This window comes from Schistocerca piceifrons, chromosome 4 (assembly GCF_021461385.2).
Source record: "Schistocerca piceifrons isolate TAMUIC-IGC-003096 chromosome 4, iqSchPice1.1, whole genome shotgun sequence".
Taxonomy (NCBI): domain Eukaryota; kingdom Metazoa; phylum Arthropoda; class Insecta; order Orthoptera; family Acrididae; genus Schistocerca; species Schistocerca piceifrons.
In genome coordinates this window covers 90,417,197-90,439,247 of record NC_060141.1, presented here as the reverse complement: position 1 = coordinate 90,439,247, position 22,051 = coordinate 90,417,197, and the positions used below count along the sequence as shown (strand labels likewise).

At 42.6% G+C, this 22,051-nt stretch overlaps 1 protein-coding gene and 1 pseudogene across 1 annotated transcript in view; one reads left to right on the top strand and one right to left on the bottom strand.

Moving 5' to 3' along the window:
- The window catches only part of LOC124795344 (proton-coupled amino acid transporter 1), a 257,315-nt gene extending 240,102 nt beyond the window's left edge, over nt 1-17,213 (top strand). Inside the window, exons 9-10 of the mRNA XM_047259332.1 lie at nt 6,846-7,018; nt 15,961-17,213. Coding sequence (XP_047115288.1) covers nt 6,846-7,018; nt 15,961-16,196 — 409 coding nt within the window. The 3' untranslated portion in view covers nt 16,197-17,213. The remainder of the gene's footprint in view (nt 1-6,845; nt 7,019-15,960) is intronic.
- A 3,306-nt stretch (nt 17,214-20,519) lies between these two features.
- On the bottom strand, nt 20,520-20,637 carry LOC124797072 (annotated as a pseudogene).
- Nucleotides 20,638-22,051: the final 1,414 nt, after the last annotated feature.

The window sequence follows — 22,051 nt, the reverse complement described above, 5'->3', positions numbered from 1 at the left end:
TCATGAGTCAAAGGAATTTAAACACAAAACAGTCTCTCAGAAGCTATCGTCGACCTTATAAAGCCAGTTCTCGGAGATATGTCTGATATTGGGTTGCTGAAGAAATGTCTCTCGTTGGTAGGTGCGCGATTTGGGGTAAGATAATATCCAGCTGTTGAAAGACCAATGTATATTATCGCTGACGACCAACAGTCGGTCATAGGGAAGCAGCGGTAGAGCTGCCCGCAATCGTAGTTCTACACTGTGAGCTGTATAGTCGTTGTGCTAACACACAGAGATGATGATTCTATTAATGTCCGAGCAGAACATGAGAGAACCAGAATCTAAAATGAAGTCGCGCATCCGTGATTAGAACCGACACGCCATCTCACAAGTCAGTGTGGAAAATCTTAGTGGTATTTTCAGACACAAAGCAGATTGTGTTTTTTGTTAATCTCTGTGGAGCGCTGAGTGATAAATTAACAACATAAGAATCATGACTTAGATGTTAGATTTTTTATGTCCGAACCTTCACTACTCAAGTCATTATTGTAGCGTCATCGACCTGAAGTAGAAACCGAGCGAGGTGGCGTAGTGGTTAGCACATTGGACTCGGATTCGGGAGGACGACAGTTCAAACCCGCGTCCGGCTATTCAGATTTAGGTTTTTTGTGATTTCCCTAAATTGCTCCAGGCAAATGCCGGGATGGAGCCTTTGAAAGGACGCGGCAAATTTACTTTCCCATCCTTGATGCCACACGAGCTTGTACTTCGTCTCTAATACCTTGATGTCGACGAAACGTTAAACCCAATCATTCTTCCTTTCCTTCCTTTTGAAGTAGATCAAAAGGAGGAGAAACACTGCGCCGATTTTCGTAGGGCTCGACGGAATGCTTTGTCCAGTTTCCCCTCAAAAATGGCTCTGAGCACTATGGGACTTAACTGCTAAGGTCATCAGTCCCCTAGAACTTAGAGCTACTTAAACCTAACTAACCTAAGGACATCACACACATCCATGCCCGACGCAGGATTCGAACCTGCGACCGTAACGGTCGCGCGGTTCCAGACTGTAGCGCCTAGGACCGCTCGACCACACCAGCCGGCAGTTTCCCTTCAATGAGGAGTATATCACCATATAAAATCTTAATATCACCCTCCACAAACAGCATAGTGGTCGCTTTGGAGGGTTGGAAATAATCTTGCACTGGTACGAGGCTGTTACGTGACACCACAGCGCTGAAATAAGTTGCGACAGTAAAGTGGTGTGTATGGGCCGGTCGGTTTAAAGGAATCAGCGCAGTAAGGAAGGTCAACTTAGAGACGTAACAAAATGGCAGAAAGGATTTATCCTGTTTGGACGTGTTCATGACTACACCGAGGGTGCAATTCTCCAATTTGCTTGTGTGTCAACGTGGATTATCCAAAGCGTCTACAAAGAACGGTGTACCATTCACAGCCAAGTATCACAGCGCAAGAACGGTGGTCGCAAAAAGATCCTAGCCGACAGCGACGGGAAAAGAGAGTGATGCCTTGTGAATGATAGTCGGTTTCAAACCTGACAGGAACTGCTGTTGACATTGAATACAGGCCCATTTCGATCTGTTTCCGATGGAGCATCTAGACAGGAACTGCATGCCATGGAAATTTTTGGAGACGGGCACGTAGTAAAGAGACATTGCCATCCCTTCCTCACAAGAAACTTCTAAACAGATTCCGTGCCTATGAAATATCGTTTCAGTTGTACGAGTGAATTTATGATTTCTTGCCAAGTAGGTCACAGTAAATACTAATCAACGGGAAGTCATCGAGCTAAAAAGAAGTGATATCTGGCGGTCTCCAAGGATGTGTAATAGGCCCTCTCCTATTCCTGTTCTACATAAACGATTTAGGAGACAATCTGAGCAGCCCTCTTACATTTTCTGTGGATGATTCTGTCATTTACCCCTTAGTAAAGTTATGGCAAGGTCAAAAACAATTGCAGAATAACTTAGACACGATATCTGTATGGTAAAATGGGCAACTGATTCGGATTAAAGAAAACAGTGAGATCATCTGTATGAGTACTAAAAAAATCCATTAAATTTAGATTGCACGATAAATCACACAAGTCTGAGGGCTATGAGTTCAACAAAATACCTAGAAATAATAATGACGAACAACTTAAATTGGGACGATCGCGTAGATAATGTGTGGAAGGCTAAGCAAAGACTTCGTTTTATTGGCACAACACGCAGAGGAAGGAACAGAGCTACTAAAGAGACTTCCAACAGTACGCTTCTCCGTTCTCTGCTAAAGTACTACTGTGCAGGGTGAGATCCTTACCAGACAAGATTGACGGAGGACTTCGAAAAAGCCCAAAGAAGGGCATCTCGTTTTGTACTGTAGTAGAATACTGAGGAGGGGGGGGGGGTTTCAGGGCGGAGGTAGGGTGAGTGTCAGGGATATATGCGAGTTGATTTTGGCAATTATAATACCAAACGCGTTTTTCGTCGCAGCGAAATTTCAGTCACCGAGTTCCTCGTCTGAATGTGGAAACAGGATAATATCGCCAAACAAAATTGAGGAAAATGATCATCGTAATAAAATAAGAGAAATCAGAGTTCGTACAGAAGGATTTAAGTGTTCATTTTTCCGCGCACTGTCAGGGTGGAACGATAGAAAAGTAGTCCTAAAATGGTCCTAACAACACTTTGCCAGGTACTTAAGAGTGAATTGTAGAGTAGTCATGTAGATGTAGATGCTCAAAGTGGCACGTAAATCAGCACCTTTTCATAGGCCCAAAGACACTAACTGAAAAGTAGCTGACTGAAGGTGTATATTGTCGTCCAACGAGGCGCGGTGTTTCGAGCAATACACGACGTCGTGTGCATCGGCAGCCCAATGGGGCGTTTAATTAGCAGTGTGTATAGGTTGTAGTTCATGCTAGAATTGGTTATGTGAGGCTTTGGAGATGTTTGTAGCGCTCATTGAAATTACCGTGAATATGAACCAGGTTGAAACTTCCTGGCAGATTAAAACTGTGTGCCGGACCGAGACTCGAACTCGCGGGAAAGGTCCCGAGTTCGAGTCTCGGTCCGGCACACAGTTTTAATCTGCCAGGAAGTTTCATATCAGCGCACACTCCGCTGCAGAGTGAAAAATCTCATTCTGGAACCATGAACCAGGTTGTTTATTTCAGCATTCTCGATGACCAAATGTTCCATTTCTTCCACATCTTCACGATTAGTATACTATGGACACTCCCGTCTGCCAAGATGACAACAGCAGGCTTCTCAGGACTGCAGATATACGTTCCTGGTTTGACGAACAGTCAGGAGAGGAAGCCAGCACCAGCCTTCTAAAGCTACCCAAGTCAGTGTTGGCGATGTGATCGTGGAAGGGCAACGCGAAGGAACGATCAGAGCTAAATCGAGACCAGGCAGACGTCATGTACTATAGGACAGGGACTGTCGATCATTAAAGAGGATGGTTGCAAAAAAACTCATGAAATCAGCGGAAAGAATCACTCGTGATTTTCAGAGTACTACCAGTTACCGCAATTAATGTTTGTCGGAAGTTAAAAAGAATTGGGTACAATGGTCTCGCAGTTACTCAAAAGCCACACATTTCTAAAGTCAGAGCTGAGTGACGCTTGAGGTGATGTAAAGAGCAACGCTACAGGACAGTAGACGATTGGAAATGAGTGATCTGGAGTGATGACTCACCCTGTACCCGGCAGCAATCCCATGGAAGGGTTTAGATGTACAGAATGCCTGGAGAACATTACCAGCGATCATGTGTGGTGTCAGCAGTGAAGTACAGAGAAGGTGGTGTTACGGTATGGGTGTGTTTTTCGTGGCAAGGCTGTGGCCCACCTATTGCGCTTAAGAAAACGCTAAACGCGGAATTATATGAACACATTTTACAGCATTATTTATTGCACACAGTAGAGGAGCAGTTCGGAGACGATAACTTCACGATTAGTATACTATGGACACTCCCGTCTGCCAAGATGACAAAAGCAAGCTTCTCAGAACTGCAGGTATACGTTCCTGGTTTGACGAACATCTAGTACCTTCCGCCGCGGAAGCCGAACACGCGGCAGAACCAATGGACGTGGTCAGCCCATAGAGAGCTCCGCCTCCGCGGCGTCTATTCCGCGCAGCGAGGGCGCCACCGCTAAGCCACGTGCAGACAGCGGCCAATGGCGGTTCCCTCCGGTTTCGTATATAGGGACCCGCTCTGCCCTAGTCCAGCTCAATGCCCCTATCACTACACAGGATCTCATTGCTACACTCCGCACGAAACGCAACACCGCTCCTGGTCACGATCGTGTCACCTACCATCACCTTCGTGAAGCTCCTGTCTCTTTCCTCTCCACTCTACAATGTAGTCCTGTCCACCGGTTACTAGCCCGACCTGTGGAAAACCTCCCGTATCCTGATGTTCCTTAAACCTGGTAAACCGCCGTCCGCCGTCTCCTCCTACCGTCCCATCAGCCTTACCTCGGTCTTCAGCAAGGTCCTGGAATCTATCCTCACCCGCCATCTCCGCCAGCACCGCCTCCTTCCCCCTACCCAGTGTGGCTTTCGGCCATCCTTCTCTTCCGACGACCTTCTCCTTCACCTCACTCATCTCCTTTCCGAACAGCTTAATTCCCGTCGCTCCGCAATCTTCCTCTCCTTGGACCTCGAATGTGCCTATGATCGCGTATGGCATTCCGGTCTCCTCTTAAAGCTCCAAACCTTCACCCTTCCCATTAACTACGTCCGTCTGATCAGCTCCTTTCTCTCCCACCGTCCTTCCTACGTCACCATCCATAACACAGATTCCTACACCTTTTTTCCCCTCCGCTGGTGTGCCCCAAGGCTCCGTCCTCTCCCCTCTTCTGTATCTTTTATATACGGCGGACATGCCGCCGCCATCACCCCCCGTCCACCTTCTCCAGTTTGCCGATGACACCGCCTTCCTTGCCCTTGCCCCCACCCTGCAGCGCTCCCAACACCTTCTCCAATCCCATCTTGACCAGTTCACCGCTTGGTGCAACCAGTGGTTGCTCAAGGTCAATCCCTCCAGAACCCAGGCGATCATTGTAGGCAAAACCACCCCTTCCTTCCGACTCCTTGATTTCTATCTCACCATCTATGGTCGTCCTATCGCCCTCGCCCCCACCCTTAAGTATCTTGGTGTCACCCTCGACCGTCGCCTCTCCTGGACCCCCAGTCTCCGGACAATCCAAGCCAAGGCACACTCCCGACTCCGTCTCCTCAAGCTCCTTTCCGGCCATACGTGGGGTCTGGACCCCTCCACTATACTCCACACCTATAAATCCCTCATCCGCCCTATCCTTTGTTATGCCCATCCGGCCTGGATCTCCGCCCCCCCCCCCCTACCTTTTATAAATCCTTTCAAATCCTTGAACACCATGCTCTCCGCCTCATCTATCGCATCCGTCTCCCCTCCCCCACGTGGATCCTGTACGATCTCATTCCATTCCCCCACCTCCTCCTTTTCCTTGAAAGGATACAGATCCTGTACACCTCCCGTAAACTCGATCCTCCTCACCCACTTGTCTCGCCCATCCTCTCCCACCCCCGCCCACTGCCGCGCCTGTATTCCCACGTCCCACCCGGTCTCCATCTCTCCACCCTCCTTACCCTCTCCCAAGGTGGCTTCCGCCAGCTCCCCCTCCCTGATGATGATCTCCTCCCGTCCATCTACCCCTCCTACCAACTTTGATCCCTCCCACATCCTGTGCCTTTTCTTTTGGGTACCCTCCCTCCCTCCCTTCTCTCTCCTTATCCCCCCATCCCCCTTACTCCACCATCTTCCCCCGGGCTTTCCCTCCCCCTTCCTCCCTCCCCCCTATTTCCCCTGCCCGTGGCATCTCTGCTCTCCCCGCTCCCTCTCCCACCCCCCACTCCTCCTCTCTTGGCAGGTCCGCGGACTCGTACACGCTTAGTGAACATTCGCGCGCCGGAGATCAACGCCTCGTGTTTCTGTGTGTGCCGTCGTTTGTGCTTAAGTGGTTCAGTGTTATTCGTTTTGTGCACCTACATTCGCATGTGACAATTTTCGTCCATGTATGTGTCCAAGTGCCTGAACAAATTTTATCTTGAACTCTATGCCCATGAACGGCTCAATAAATTTTAAAAAGTGTTTGTCTCCGTTTATATGTCCACCAAGTTTTTGTCTAATTGTCTTCATTTGTCTCTTTTGTGTTTCTCTATGGCCCAAGAGCGGCGTAGGTTTAAAAATAACAATAAAGAAAAAAAAGCCTAGTCCAGCCAGTCTGGTACTCGCTCTGGATTTCGTTTCTATCTCGGCGGTACTGCGTTCTGGTCGTTGCGCGTTGTTGACATTTGCCTGGCTCTGGTTCCGAGTGGATTTACGTTTGGTGTTTGGTGTTGTGGTTTCCACAAGCCTCCGTTGTGTATCTCTTCCTTGTTGTGTCGCTCATCGGTTGTTGTCAGTTGTCGGTGGTCTGTCGTCCGACTCGTCCTGTGTTTGCCCGGTGGTGCGTGCTCCACCGCCGGCGGCTCCCCCGCATGGCGGCTCCGGTCCGCAGCCCAAGGCGTTCCCGCTGTTGGTTGTGGTTACTGCAGAACACCCAGGAGGGGAAGCCAGCACCAGCCCGACTGACACGCGACCTATGATCCCTGGGAAAATTTAGAATAGCACGGGCAACGCAGCTATCTACATCTCGGCAACTTGAAAGCTCTACGGGATCTAATCGTTTGTGAGCAGCTTCAGCTGAAGGAACTTGTTGACTCTCTTCCCCGTCGGTGCTATTGTGATGTCGCCTTTGGGTGACTTATTGTTTGTCCAGCGTGCTTTGTAGAATAAGACGGTTAGCGGATCTTCCCCTAACTGCCGGCCACTCACAGCCTGTCGCAGGTGATCAAGGTGGTGATCGCGCTGGGCATCCTGTTCTCGTACGCGCTGCAGATGTACGTGCCGGCGAGGATCATCTGGCCCGGCATCGTCAGCCGCTGGGGACCCTTCAGGCGGCCGGCGCTCGTCGAGACGGCCTTCCGGACCGCCCTCGTCACTCTCACCTGTGAGTACTGCTTCCAAACTCTGTCCAGAGAATCACTGCCAACTGTTTGGCAGAAAGTTTTTTTTTTATTTCACTTACTGCAAGCTTTCTTCCCGTTCCATTTACGGATGGAGCGAGTGGGAGAATGACTGCCTGTACGCCTCTGTTACAAATGTTTTTAGCGTACCTATGTGGTCAAGTACTATATGGGATCGATATATCCTAACTGCCCAACTATCATCCGATTTCCGCAATTTCTCGTTTCCATTTTGCCTGCATAACACGTATATGTGACGTTCAAATTACTGCTTTTTTCCGTCGAGTGTTGAGTGAAGTAAAAGGATCATTACTATTATTTCAGTTCTTATTTTTGATTATTATCGAAGTAGATGTTAACTATCAAAAATTGAGCCTAAGTACTGTCGGTCAATCTTACCTGTATTATGGTGGCCTACACTAATGGCTTTTGTGGTGTCACCGCCAGACACCACACTTACTAGGTGGTAGCCTTTAAATCGGCCGCGGTCCGTTGGTATATGTCGGACCTGCGTGTCGCCACTGTCAGTGATTGCAGACCGAGCGCCGCCACACGGCAGGTCTAGAGAGACTTCCTAGCACCCGCCCCAGTTGTACAGCGATGGTTCACTGACAAATTACGCTCTCATTTGCCGAGACGATAGTTAGCATAGCCTTCAGCTACGTCATTTGCTACGACCTAGCAAGGCGCCATTATCATTTGCTATTTATCTTGTGATGCATGTACAGTCAGACCGATGTTCACCAATTATGAATTAAAGTTAAGTATTCCAGTAGTTACTTACGTTCTTTGCTACTATAAATTCCCTTAACTGTTCCAGACCTCACGCCAGCCTGCGTGAGCTTAAACGCGTGCCTTTCGGCTACCCGTCGTTGTGGATTGGCTGTCGTGCCAGTCCACAACAGCTTTAGTGTCCATTTATTTGAACAGAAAAAGAAAGAAAAACATTATTGAAAGAAAAACATTAAGTCGTGCTAGGGTAATTCAGATGGTACAGCAACTGCCCGCGAAAGTCAAAGGACCCAAGTTCGAGTCTCGGTCTGGCACTCAGTTTTAGTCTGCCAGGAAGTTTCATATAAACGCACACTCCGTTGCAGAGTGAAAATCTCATTTTGTAAACATCTCCCAGGCTGCGGCTAAGCCATGTCTCCGCAATATCCCTTCTTCAAGGAGTGCTAATTCTGCAAGGTTTGCAGGAGAGCTTCTGTGAAGTTTGGAAGGTGGGAGACGAGGTACTGGCAGAATTGAAGCTATGGGGACGGGGTGTGAGTCGTGCTTGGGTAGCTCAGATGGTAGAGCACTTACCCACAAAAGGCAAAGGCCCCGAGTTTGATCTCAGTTCGGCACACAGTTTTAGTACTGCCAGGAAGTTTCATATCAGCGCACAGTCCGTTGCAGAGTGAAAAGCTCATTCTACAGTGTCTGTATTTTTATACAGAAAAGTCAAAATAATGTAGTATGACCGATCCCATCCCACTTCCTAACATTTCATACAGCGTAGACAAATATTGAACATTCAGATATAAAAAGAATAATAAATGTCATCAATATATTATAAAAAATCTTCAGTCTTTATGATGTAATAAAATCTCAATAAGCCCCAGAACATACCAGAATACTGATTTACTCAGTGGTAAATGCGTCTCTCAACAGAAATTGTAGTATGTATTTTCCTGCATTTACACAATTTCCTATATGGTTTGCTGTCTTGTGACAATAAAGCATAAGGTTCGTTATACATCAAAATCTGAGGATTCCTAACTAACAGACAAAATTAGTGTTGATAGAGAGAGATAAGACTGAGAGATAGGATAAAAGACGAAGGTTGCAGCACAGAAAACAAGTACAAATACACTGCTGCTACAGCTCGAGGCCCTGTGCATTTCACGCGCATAACACGAAGTGTGTATGTCTCCCTGTGGTTCACATGCTAACGTTTATCTGCATCATAATAGGCGTCTTCCATATTTGTTTCTACTAAAGGTGTGAACCTGTTTTTGTATTTTCCAAAGTTCTCAACCAAGTACAGTAATAATAATAATAATAATAACATTCAATAACACTCAAGTAATAAAATAGTTTGACTTTACAAGATAAAGACAACACCATTAAATTTTCATCATTCTCCTTACAGATCTTTTTATATAAACAAGACCGCTCATTTCGCACATTTGTTTACATACGGAGTGATTCAAAAGGAAACATCAGATTTCAGCTGTTTAGTGCAGACAAACAATAAAAGATAGAATCATATTGCTCATGTCAGTAGATAGAGGAAGGTTCAAAGTTTTGACACAGCTGTGGTGTTGTTTGTTTATAGCATTTTGCATGTTGCAATCTGGGCATGTTGTTCATTACTTTTGACCTCCCAGGTCACCAGACCTCACATCCAGCGATTTTTTTTTCTGTGTGGGTACATAAGAGACACAGTCTTTCACCCCACTAAGGCATCTTATAACGCTCTCTTGCAAGTTCGCACCAAATATAGCACTACGCTCACAAACTAGCGTTACCCTCTGGCAGGAATTTGATGTCTGACCGTGTTTTTTCCTAATGGATAAAGGGTATCGAAAATTAATTTCGTGTATATGGCAATCAATAGAAAACTTAACAGGATTTACTTTGATAATGAAAGTAGAGAAGCGTATACAAGTGAAATAACAAACGGTCGCTAGCCTAATTAGGCACAATAATTTGAAATATTATGTTCAAGGAAACTGAATATGAGTAGCTAAAGTGACTTTCATTAACACCCCCTTTGAATAGTGCACTGGATACGCACGACTACAGGGCTAACTAAGTTATGGGTAGCAGTAGCTATCATTTACACAAATCAGTAATCATAGGACGATAAATGGTATTTCACTTATAATAATAATAGTTACTATTGCAATCATTAATCAACTCAGCACTGAGAGGTTACTACAGGACACGCTGGACCGAAGTTGGGCATGAAAAAGAGTTCTGATCTAACTAACATATGCATACCACAAATGAAATTAAATAATACTACACATACATTTTTTATACTCTCATTCATGTAAATGCTTCAGATTTCTTTAATAACAACAAATATTGCAATTATCTTTCTTAGAAGAGAAAAATATGGTGTGCACCCATAAACTGTTACTGTGTCTCCAGGCAAACTCTGTGATTATTTCAGAACGAAAGTGCAGTTCACTAATATTGATTCCTAACCCCACTTGGAATAGTTAATATTTTATTCCTTTAAAGCAAACTACTCAAATACATATCTGAGTTAACCTCAGAAAATAGTTCATGGTAGCAATCAATACAAACTTACGTTTCATATAAGTTCAATTTACATGCCTTTTTCATCACCTGAGTAGTAGGTATTTTAGATAGAAACATTTACACCCTTTGGCACTGAACTTTTGCACATTTAATACGAAACCAAATCACTATTTAGTTAGAAACAGGATACTCTGTTTCTGAACATTTAGGATGGGATCCTGCATCGGTTCATGATTAGGATAACGCCAAGGTTCAAACACAGGTTTATAGCACTTGAATTATTATTGAAAAAACACTAACACAAATATACTGGTCCATGCTTTAATACATATTAGTGTTCCTGAAGTTGGCGGAGCAGTGGCGCAATAGTGATGGCAAGCAACGTGGCAGCTAACTGGTCTCACACTCTTGATGTTTAAAGCTCCTTACAATTTCTTCTTGGCGACGGATTTTTCTCGTTTTAGAGCCATTTCATAATATCAAGAGGACCATGCAATAGCCAAAACCACATACGGGGCAAATTTCATATAAAACGGCTTCCAAATGCCTCACTTGGCACCCTCGATGTTTACCGTACAACAGCTAGCCACTGAATGCATAGCGTTCCCACCAAGTAGCCGCCCAGATCGACCGACAAAAGCACCTTTTACCATGCGCCAAGCCACGTCCGTAGTGGAGGGGGTTCCCTACAGCTTTTATACTTTACAATACAAGTTCCCTAAGCATGAACCAGCTTCCAATATTTTAAACATTCTTTAGCTTTTACAATACATACATACCAAACTTTAAATTTCGTGTCACAAATCAATGACCTTAATTAGTAACGAACAACCACTTCACAGTCACATACACATAGAAACATAGTATAACCTACTTACAATCGATATTGGTGTTACAAGCTACTCTTCAAGATGTGAGATATCTAATTGTTAAATCTGCCGAGTCAGTAAACACAGACTTCTTCAAAATTTCACTGTTCTTAACAATTCAGCTATTTGTTTCAACAATTTGATTTCCTAACTCATTTCCCACAGTCTTACTGTTTCTATCAGCTTGGTCATGTCCCTCAAAAATTGTTCGATGATAGGTTTATCCATCAAATTTTCAATGCCCTTATTTAGTCCTGAATCGTCCTCTTTCAATAAGTTTGGACCTTGAAAAACGACAGTCTCAACTTACACAATTTCTCTCTGTTGTCTACCCTGGTTAAATGATTAAAGAAGAAAGCTGAAAATTGGTAAGTTATTTAGCCTGATACTATTATAGGTGAGTTATGTCCACATTGTTGGCCAGTCATATTGTTCACTGATATTGATTAGTTTCCAGTTCAGTTTCCAGTCCATTACATTTTACATCTATTTAACATCTTTTAGGCTACCTGAAAAATACTCTTCCATGACTAATTTCTTTGCATGTTAATGGATCCTGGATGATGTCCACACATGTAATAAGCGACTTTCAATACAAGGTCAAATCACCATTAAAAAATCTAACAGAGTGTGTCAATTTGCAGAATTTTAAATACGGAAACGGTCACATTAAATAGTTTTTTTTTGTGTGTATCTGGTGCTTAGGCTGGTTAGATACGTTGTCTTTGAGGTACAAATGTTGTTCCTGGATTTTCCTGTATGAAAAAATCTGAAACTTCTGGGGATTGTGAAAGACAGCGGATTACAAGCAATGAAATGATGAATGTTTACGCTTTTGACTTCTTATCTTAAACACTTCAAACAACTCGTTGACAAAAATAACTTCAGTCTGCTACCATGAGCTGTAAACTGCACCGAGCGAGTTGGCGCAGTGGTTAGCACACTGGACTCGCATTCGGGAGGACGACGGTTCAATCCCGCGTCCGGCCATCCTGATGTAGGTTTTCCGTGATTTCCCTAAATCGCTCCAGGCAACTGCTGGGATGGTTCCTTTGAAAGGGCACGGCCAACTTCCTTTCCTGTCCTTCCCTAATCCGATGAGACCGATGACCTCGCTGTTTGGTCTCTTCCCCCAAAACAACCAACCTACAAACTGCAGCTAAATACAAAACATGTCTACAATGGCTCCATTCGCAAGGTGAGAAAGAACAGCGATTACATTTGCCGGCATGTAATCTAATTATTTATCACTTGCAAAGACAGTGTTTAAATTAACTTATACATATATTCTATGTGTAAAGATTAACACATTTAATCAAAATACATGAAATGTATCCATAGTTGCCAATATCGACAACCATCAGGAACGGCAATATCGTATTTATTGAAAATATTATAAATAACTTTATAAAAGCTACAATTAAGTTTCTGTTTACATCGAATGTAAGAAGGAATGCACAAAATACGACATTTACATACAAATAAATTTGTGTGACGTTACTGTCTTACACATGAAATTATCAATACCCACACTGAGCACAGTGGCGCTGTGGTTAGCATGTTCGGAAGAAAGGCGGTTCAAATCCGTGTCTGGCCAACCAGATTTTGGTTTTACGTGATTTCCCTAAATCGCTTTAGGCAAATGACGGGATGGTTCCGTTGAAAGAACTCGGTCGATTTCCTTCCCGTCCTTGAAACATTCTATGCTCGCGCTCCATCTCTAATAAGGTCAATGTCGACGGCACGTTAAACCCTAATCTTCATTCTTAGGGTTGGTTATATCACAGTGCACATTCTTTCAACAGCACAGACGCAAAGAAATAGCTGAGTTGCAACATGATTTAGAATGAAATTGGCCTTCGCCTATTCAAGAGACTTTTCACAGTATTCTGGTATACTGATGTGGGAAAAATTTGAATCTATTTGCGCAGACAGGAATTTAAACTCCGTTCCTCGCTAATGTGAGTCTATTTATTAACCATTGTGCTCCCTAGAATTGCACGTTCCTCCGAAGAAGGTCCGATTTGGCACTGTTGAGGTAAATAACAACGAATAACATCAGTTTTATTCAAAGTACATTTCCATAAAACGAGAGACAGAATTTCATCATCAGAAAAATACGGCTTTGTTTCCTTTAGTTATTTGGAACTCTTAACATTGGTAGATAAACATTTTTTTCAGGCTTCTCAATATAGCATGTAGTTTTATAGTGTTGTAATCCTTCACAAGTTAGTAAATGATAACAGTTTATTACAGAGTGCCCTTTTTTACCAATTATATATTTGGGCGAGGGCTACACATAACTGGATACGGGTGTTCTGCAAGGTAATGATGACATGTGATTAGTTGCAGTATTGCCCCTTTTTCTTGCTGTGGATATCCTGGAATAATTTTTTATTGTATTTCTTATTTCCTATCAGTTGCGTATGATAATCTGTACGATATTACGTACATATAAAGACGTGCGACTTCATGTATTGAAGTAATTTTCTTCGATAGTTTGTCTGCCACCTCATATTGAATTCCAACATGGGATGGGATGCACTGAAAGAGCACTTCTTTACCTTCTTTCCATAATGTGTTTACACTACATATAACGTTGATGATTCTTAACATTGCTGGAACGATGTTCAATGACTCACAGTCACTACCTTGTGAAAGTCGTTTGTCGAAACACAGAGCTGGTGCAATGTAGCACGTATGTTTCATAATTACACCAATGAAACTGTCCTACAGTACATCAACATAAATACAGTATAAAATCATTTGTACACAAATTCAGAATGATTCCTTTCCTGTTCAGTTCCAAAAATGAATACTCCCTTGTAAACTAGTAGTAACGGCGGAGTAATATTGTTTTAGAACGAATGTTTCATATAAAGTTGCTTATTTACAATAAAAAAAGATGAAACTGTACTTAACCCGAAGACTGACTCTAATGTTGCAGTGCTTTACTAGATACAGTCCTAACGGAGGAGGCATGACCTTGTCTCTCTGAACAGACGCGGCCAGCCAGTTGTACTGAGATCTACAGTTTAATGTGGTCTCCAAACCATGGTGCAACTTGGAATTTTTGATATTAACATGCGTTAACTGAGAGAAAAAAGACCTAGGACCCACTGAGGATCATACACCGGATCTTTGGATTTGTGGTTTTGATATCGAACCACAGTTATTCAAAGTACTAGACATGAAAAAGTGGTATAATGATATAATGGTTAATATACACATGTTACCTGCACATCAACACATTTGCGCCGCCAGGCGGAAGGGAGAGGATGCCTTTGTAAACGATTAAATAGTGGTTGGCTTAGGCGTCTGCAGTGACCAATTCGTGTCTAAATACAATGTGAGAGCACTGATGTGCAGACCCGACTAGGTATGAGATCATTTTAAATTGCGTGTAAACGGTTTCAAACTGTAATACAAAAGTTTTCATGACGTTGTTACTGTGCTATAAGATAGCTAAATTGATTCAATTACGAGATATTCATACATTTTTCTTTCTTGGTGTTGATCTGATGAGGACAACAATAAGCTGAAACAAGCTACCCTGATAAAAATGTTACCTGTCGTTATGATCAATACGGAAAAAGAAAATAGGAGTAAGTCACTTTCACGAGCACTGACACAACAGACAAAATGTCTTCAATCGTGAAACATTTATAACCTGAACTTCAACATCAAACTTGAAATAATTCCTGACAAGGTTCTGTTAAAAGAAAGAAACACATCTTTATGAACATTGTATCACTCTTCCGATGGATATTAGTTAAGAAGGGTAGGACGTCAAACGGGCCGACCTGGAGCAGGAGAGGCACCACAGGACATTCTAATTTCCACTGTCTACACTTTTATAAACAAATTCATAAAACTTTGTCAGTACGACCGTGAAAGATTCAGGAGTCACACTCACAGCAGTGGAAGCTCAAAAACATAACAAAGTACATTTTTTTACATGTGAAATTTCACCATTTTATCACTTACTATTGGCTACATTTGTTGCTATGGGTACACTTTTCTTCATAAATAAGAGAGATTCTTCGATGAATTTTGCACAGCATGTAAACCATACTTGCAGGTGTATGAAACTCTAGAATTTTACAAATCTATTAAAAGCTGTGGTAAAAATTGAGATAGTTAACTATAGAATTTGAGTTTTTTCTAAACATGAAGTTTAAAATGTAGTTCGGTACTTTAAGAATGTAGTTGTGGTAAAAATTAATGCAAATTAAAAAGTAAAAAAATTGATATAAAAAGCAGGAAAATTATATTTTAACAGCTCGTTAATTTTTACGTAAATTAAGTAAATTCTAGAGTTTCATGCACCTCTAAGTATGGTTTGTATTCTGTGCAAAATTCATCGAAGAATCTCTCTTACTTATGAAGAAAAGTGTACCTATAGCAACAATAGCAGTCAATAGCAAGTGAAAAAAATGATGAAATTTCGCATGTAACAAAATTTATTTTGTTATGTTTTTGAACTTCCACTACTATCAGTCTGAATCCTGAATACATCCTGGTCATGCTGACAAAGTTTTATGAATGTATTTGTAAAAGTAAAGACAGTGGAAATTAAAATGTCTTGTGGCGCCTCTCCTGCTCCAAGTCGTCCCGTTTGACGTCTTACCCCTCTTAAATGTGATGATTTGTACAAGATATTTACGAACACTGCTCTAGACAGTGATTTTTAGAGCAGAGTATGTAGGTATAAATAACGCTTTCATGAGTAATGACTACCTCGTCGATGCGTTTATGAAGTTAAAGTGGCAGGTTTTGGCACCACGTTTGCTTGTTCGCAGTCGTGCTGGCCGAGGTGGTGCCCAACCTGAGCGTGTTCATCTCGCTGATCGGAGCCGTCTCGTCGTGCACCTTGGCCCTGCTGATACCGCCCGTCATCGACGTGGTCTACCGCTGGGAGTACGGCATCTCCTGGCCACTCGTCATCAAGGACGGCTTCATCTTCTTCGTCGGCGTCGTCTCCTTCTTGACGGGCACCTACGCCAGCGTCGTCTCCATGGTCCAGCAGCTCTTCTGAGGCAGACGGCGGAGCTTGCCTCGGCGGAAGGTCGCTCCCCTGGCAGTCTGGAAGGCGCCACCCGGCCTGCTAACAGAAAGCTGGTGTCTCACTTCCCCACGGCCTCCCACAGAGCCCAGTGCCGCACTTACAGATATTCGGAGGGCTGTTCACCCAGCCACTTGTGCTGTGTATTCTGAACGGAACTCGATGTACAGTCTCGACAGACTCTCCGTTTCGCACGGTATGGCGGCCACCAAAATATCAAATTCTGAGAAGAACACTTGGCTCATAGATGTAGTGTGCTTTAAGTATGTTTCTCGTCTTCCCGAGAGGTCGATCTCGTGGCATCTGACATTGCTTGCCGTTCCACCCAGTTGGGAGGACAACTCGTTCGTGGTGCGACCATTGACCAGGTCTCGACCCAGGCTGTAGCCTGAAAGGGCTCTTAATGACGAAGTGGACACTTTACACCTGAGACTGGTTTCAATATAATGCACAATACGAAAAATATTCACGGGTATATGAAAACATATCATTTCGTGATGCAGTTTTACCATTCTCATTTCCGTCCGAAAATGTACATAGCCAAATCGCGACAAGATAATTTTTCAGTCGTTAAATATCTGTGGGGTCTTATTGAACCGATATACTGTGCTAAGATACACAATTGATAGATATTTTTCCGTATTTTCCTGCGCGGGGGTGCGCAACCTGTTCACAGTACAGGAGACTTCAAAAAGAAAGAGCACATTTTAAGATTTTATTCTGAACAAAGAACCCACGATAGATAGTGCTTACGAATACACTGCCATAAGACTATCTAAATCTTTGTTCCTACTGTGTTTCTATGCATGTTATATGCAATGTACGTGTTTAGCATAAACATCATTACATCACTACACCATTTGAATCCATTCATATACCGGGTGATCAAAAAGTCAGTATAAATTTGAAAACTGAATAAATCACGGAATAATGTAGATAGAGAGGTACAAATTGACACACATGCTTGGAATGACATGGAGTTTTATTAGAACCAAAAAAATACAAAAGTTCAAAAAATGTCCGATTGATGGCGCTTCATCTGGTCAAAATAGCAATAATTAGCAAAATAAAGTAAGACGAAGCAAAGATAATGTTCCTTACAGGAAATGCTCAATATGTCCACTATCATCTCTCAACAATAGCTGCAGTCGAGGAATAATGCTGTGAACGGCACTGTAAAGCATGCCCGGAGTTATGGTGAGGCATTGGCGTCGGGTGTTGTCTTTCAGCATCCCTAGAGATGTCGGTCGATCACGATACACTTGCGACTTCAGGTAACCCCAAAGCCAATAATCGCACGGACTGAGGTCTGGGGATCTGGGAGGCCAAGCATGACGAAAGTGGCGACTGAGCACAAGGTCATCACCAAACGACGCGCGCAAGAGATCTTTCATGCGTGTAGCAATATGGGGTGGAGCGGCATCCTGCATAAACATCGTACGTTCCAGCAGGTGTTTATCAGCCAGGTTGGGGATGATGCGATTTTGTAACATATCGGCGTACCCCTCACCCGTCACGGTAGCAGTTACAAAACCAGAATCACGCATTTCCTCGATGAAAAAAGGCTCGATAACTTTTTTTTTTGTTCTAATAAAACCCCATGTCATTCCAAGCATATGTGTCAATTTTTACCTCTCTATCTACATTATTCTGTGGTTTATTAAGTTTTCAAATTTATACTGACTTTTTGATCACCCGGTATTAATTATCACTAAACGAGCAATGTGGCATAGTGGTAAGACGCTGGACATTCATTCGGCAGGACCACGGTTCGAAACCACGTTCGTTTATCCGCATTTATGTTTGGCGTGGTTTCCCTAAATCTTTTAAGGCAAATATTGTATCATTCCATTGAAAGGCACACGGCCGGTTCCTCTCCCTGAAATAACTCGACGTCAAAACGACGTTAAAATATAATATTCCTGCTTTTTATATCAATTTTTTTTACTTTTTAATTGGCATTAATTTTTACCACAACTACATTCTTAAAGTAAAGAGGCACTGTACTCTGTTTACCGAACTTACAAGAACCACAAACTGTGTCTCTGGTAATCAGGTCAGCCGCAGAAAATGAGATAAATTGTACTTCTATATTCTCACCATTCAATAACTAGTAATAATTATTATAATTTGGATCCGGACTTCACTATGAAAAAGGATTGGAGACTATCATGCATGAAAATAAATCTAAACTTTTCTTCTAGCGTTAGAATTTGTGTAGTTAACGTGTGTCAGACAGCGTTGCCTCTGTAGATGACAGTTTTATAAATCTTGCTAGCATGATAGCCATAATACGTACTTAATTTTGCGGCTCTCTCAAATATCCAATAATTAAACCAGGATGTTTAGTCCTCTTTCTCGTTCTTCGTGTCGTTCTAGCTTACTTGACCAACGAAAAGTTGTTCTATCCAGAAACAAACAGCAACTGGAAGAACTTTTATCATATCAAGTCACAGAATTGATACATAGAAACCAGGTAATATTGCCTCCAGGATGCGTTGCTAAAAGTAAGAGCAACATGAAAAAGCTTCACGTGTAACAATTGCCGAAGAAAACCTCAAATTATGTCCTTGGCTAGTCAGTATTTTCATACGCGCCTGAGAAATGGATTCTTGAGAACGTCCAGAAAGCACTTATCGTTTTCATTCGGCGTTTTCATTTGACATGAGAGGGCATTGAGGTCGTATACACCGTGCTCGAATGGTGCTTGGCCGTAAAGTTAGTTGTTTCCGCATAAACTGCACAATATTTTAACGAGGCAGCCGGTTATCACCCTGAAGTACAAGTGCAGGTTAAAATATTGAGCTGTTTCCATGAAACCATCCGATTCCGATACACGTTCAAACACTTATAAAGTATATCCTCAAACAACACGAACAAAATCTTCTTTAGATCGTTTTTATATCATTCATAAACATGTACTGATATTTCCTGCGAACTACAGCACACAAAACGGTATTTCTTGAGGCTCCACCATCAGAATGAAAAACTATTCTAAGGACACTATTAAATGTATGCTCTCTAATGCTGTATGAGGGTATGTTCCTATAATACGAAAATTTTCTGTGATAAAAACGTGTACGTGCTCTGATTTTTGAAGCTTCCTATACAGTCACAACCTTCGGACTGTAGACATCCCAGCAGGCCTGGAATAATAATTTAGTCATCTAGGAACTAAAATGTTACTTTCTTCTTTAAACAATTATGAAACGACTAGTCTTCCGTTGTGAATATTTTTTCGGTGTAAAAAGTAAAAATAAGGAAAGTACCTGGATATTATAAAGCGAACATAATGAACGCTTTATCTCACAACTGCTATGACATACCAACGTAAACATCGCTAACGCCTTAGCTATTATATTATTTATGTGAGAGACGTAACAATCTGTACCCTATACGGAGATGAAATTTCGATAAAATATTCTAGAAGAGTGGTTACGGGACTTCAGTATTTAATTGTGTTGTTAGTACCTGGCTGATTGTAAATTATTACGTTCGATGATGTATGATACGTTTTTGTCTTTATATTATTTATCGTTGTGTATGGATGACTTGTTCAGAGGATATGGTACTGAATATCATATGTGCTTTGTTGTCCTCGTTCTTCGAAATTCTGTATATATTTATAGTAAGCAATGTTTCACTTTAATAAAGTTGTCACTTACAGAGAAATGTGTGCTTACAGTGAAAACTAATCACAGCTCTGTGTTGCCTATTATTACGGCAACTTACTAATAAATTCCTTACTGTAAAACAATGTCTTTTCTTTTACTGGATATTTCTGAGGCATGCTGAATAAGAGAGACATACATACTGCAAGGGAGAAATGAATTTTGTAGTCCTTTTTCTAAATGGTATTCAAAATATGTTTTTGCGGATTGATCACAAATGTGTTCTTAGAAATAAGAATTTTTCTAATAAAAATATGTAGCTTTTAGGGACTTTTCCATCCATTAATTCATTCTTAGGGATGCAATGAGAGTGAAAAAGAAGCAGCTGCCAAAAAAAGCCTTGACGAATCTATTAACAACTGTTATTAAATTGTTTAGCATACTTCGTCGCAAATTAGTCTATAAATGGACATTATGAAATTAGTAGGAATGTCTTCAGACCACGAGTGGCCTACCGGGACCATCCGACCGCCGTGTCATCCCCTGTGGGGAATGCCAATAGGAGGGGAGTGGGGTCAGCACACCGCTCTCCCGGTCGTTATGATGGTATTCTTGACCGAAGCCGCTACTATCCGGTCGAGTAGCTCCTCAATTGGCATCACGAGGCTGAGTGCACCCCGAAAAATGGCAACAGCGCACGGCGGCCTGGATGGTCACCCATCCAAGTGCCGACCACGCCCGACAGCGCTCAACTTCGGTGATCTCACGGGAACCGGTGTATCCACTGCGGCAAGGCCGTTGCCCACTCCTTAGGTAAGCAGATGTAAATTTAATTGTAGACTAGCACCCAATATCAGCCAAAAATGACAGTCTAGCCCCTGAAGCAATTAGGCTACTTCATAAACTTCAACTGTTGCGCATGACGCAAACATATAACAATGTCCCTCAGGTTTTCAGAGAGGCCTCGCCCAATCTTTATGGTAGAAGCAAGGCATGTAGAAAAAGAAGATAGACCATTCCAGCTACTGAGGAACAAAAAATTCCCTTGTGCGCCTTTACATCACCTTGAGGACTCTAGTGGCTGTGCATTCGACAGAACACGGAAGTCGTGGTGCATCCAAAGGAAATACCTCCTTTCGTGTCAGTCACGAAATGGTCACTGCAATTGTGCTATGGTACAATGCATTGAAATCGCTCGAAGTACGACAAACATTATTTATTATGGTTTTCCCAAAGACGAGCACTTCCACCATGAAACGATAGTTCGGTGAAAACGTGGGAACAGCATGAATATGAAAACTGCACGAATATGTTCAGTTCATTTTCGGTCTGAAGATTACGAACGAGATTTGAGAAACTAACTTTTAAAGTTATCTTCAAGAAAGAAGCTACTACCCACGGCAATGAACATTCCAAAGTAGAATGAAGAAAAAATTACAGAAGGCAGAGATGCAAGCGGGAAGATAAGAAGTCAGTATGTAAATGACACTCAGACTAGTTATAATTCTAAACCTACCGTAAAATAAATTAATTCACATAAATTTAATGCTTTTTTCATGCAGTACCTGATTACTCTACAACAATGACTGACTCATTACATTGTGTAGGAAATAAATAAATTACGTTGTTCAGGTTTATTAGCTTTTGCTCCTGAATAATATAGCTTCATTTGTCGTGTAAATAGTCGACCTTTTTTCATGTTGTCGAGATGTAGTAACTATTTCAATGTAAGAATATAGTACAATTTCCGACTGAGTTCTTATACTAGCACATTTCACGTGCCGGCCGGGTTGGCCGAGCGGTTCTAGGCGCTACAGTCTGAAACCGCGCGATCGCTACTGTCGCAGGTTCGAATCCTGCCTCGGGCTGTGTGATGTCCTTAGGTTAGTTAGGTTTAAGTAGTTGTAAGTTCTAGGGGACTGATTACCTCAGAAGTTAAGTCCCATAGTGCTCAGAGCCATTTAAAACAACATTGCACGTGCTGCGCAAATGTCTTAACGACAGGAGGTTAAGTGAGACTGGCTGAAGAGGTCAGTTGATAATGGATTAGGCATCGATGGATGGGACGCATTACATCCACGCCGCCCCGTGCTACAATAGGTACCTGATTGCCCTCGCTCAGGTGTGGCGTGTACCAGGAGCGCTGTCTGCGATAGACTTCGGTCAAGCATTTGATCGTGTCAGTCATATGTACTTCACCGCTGCCATTCAGAACAC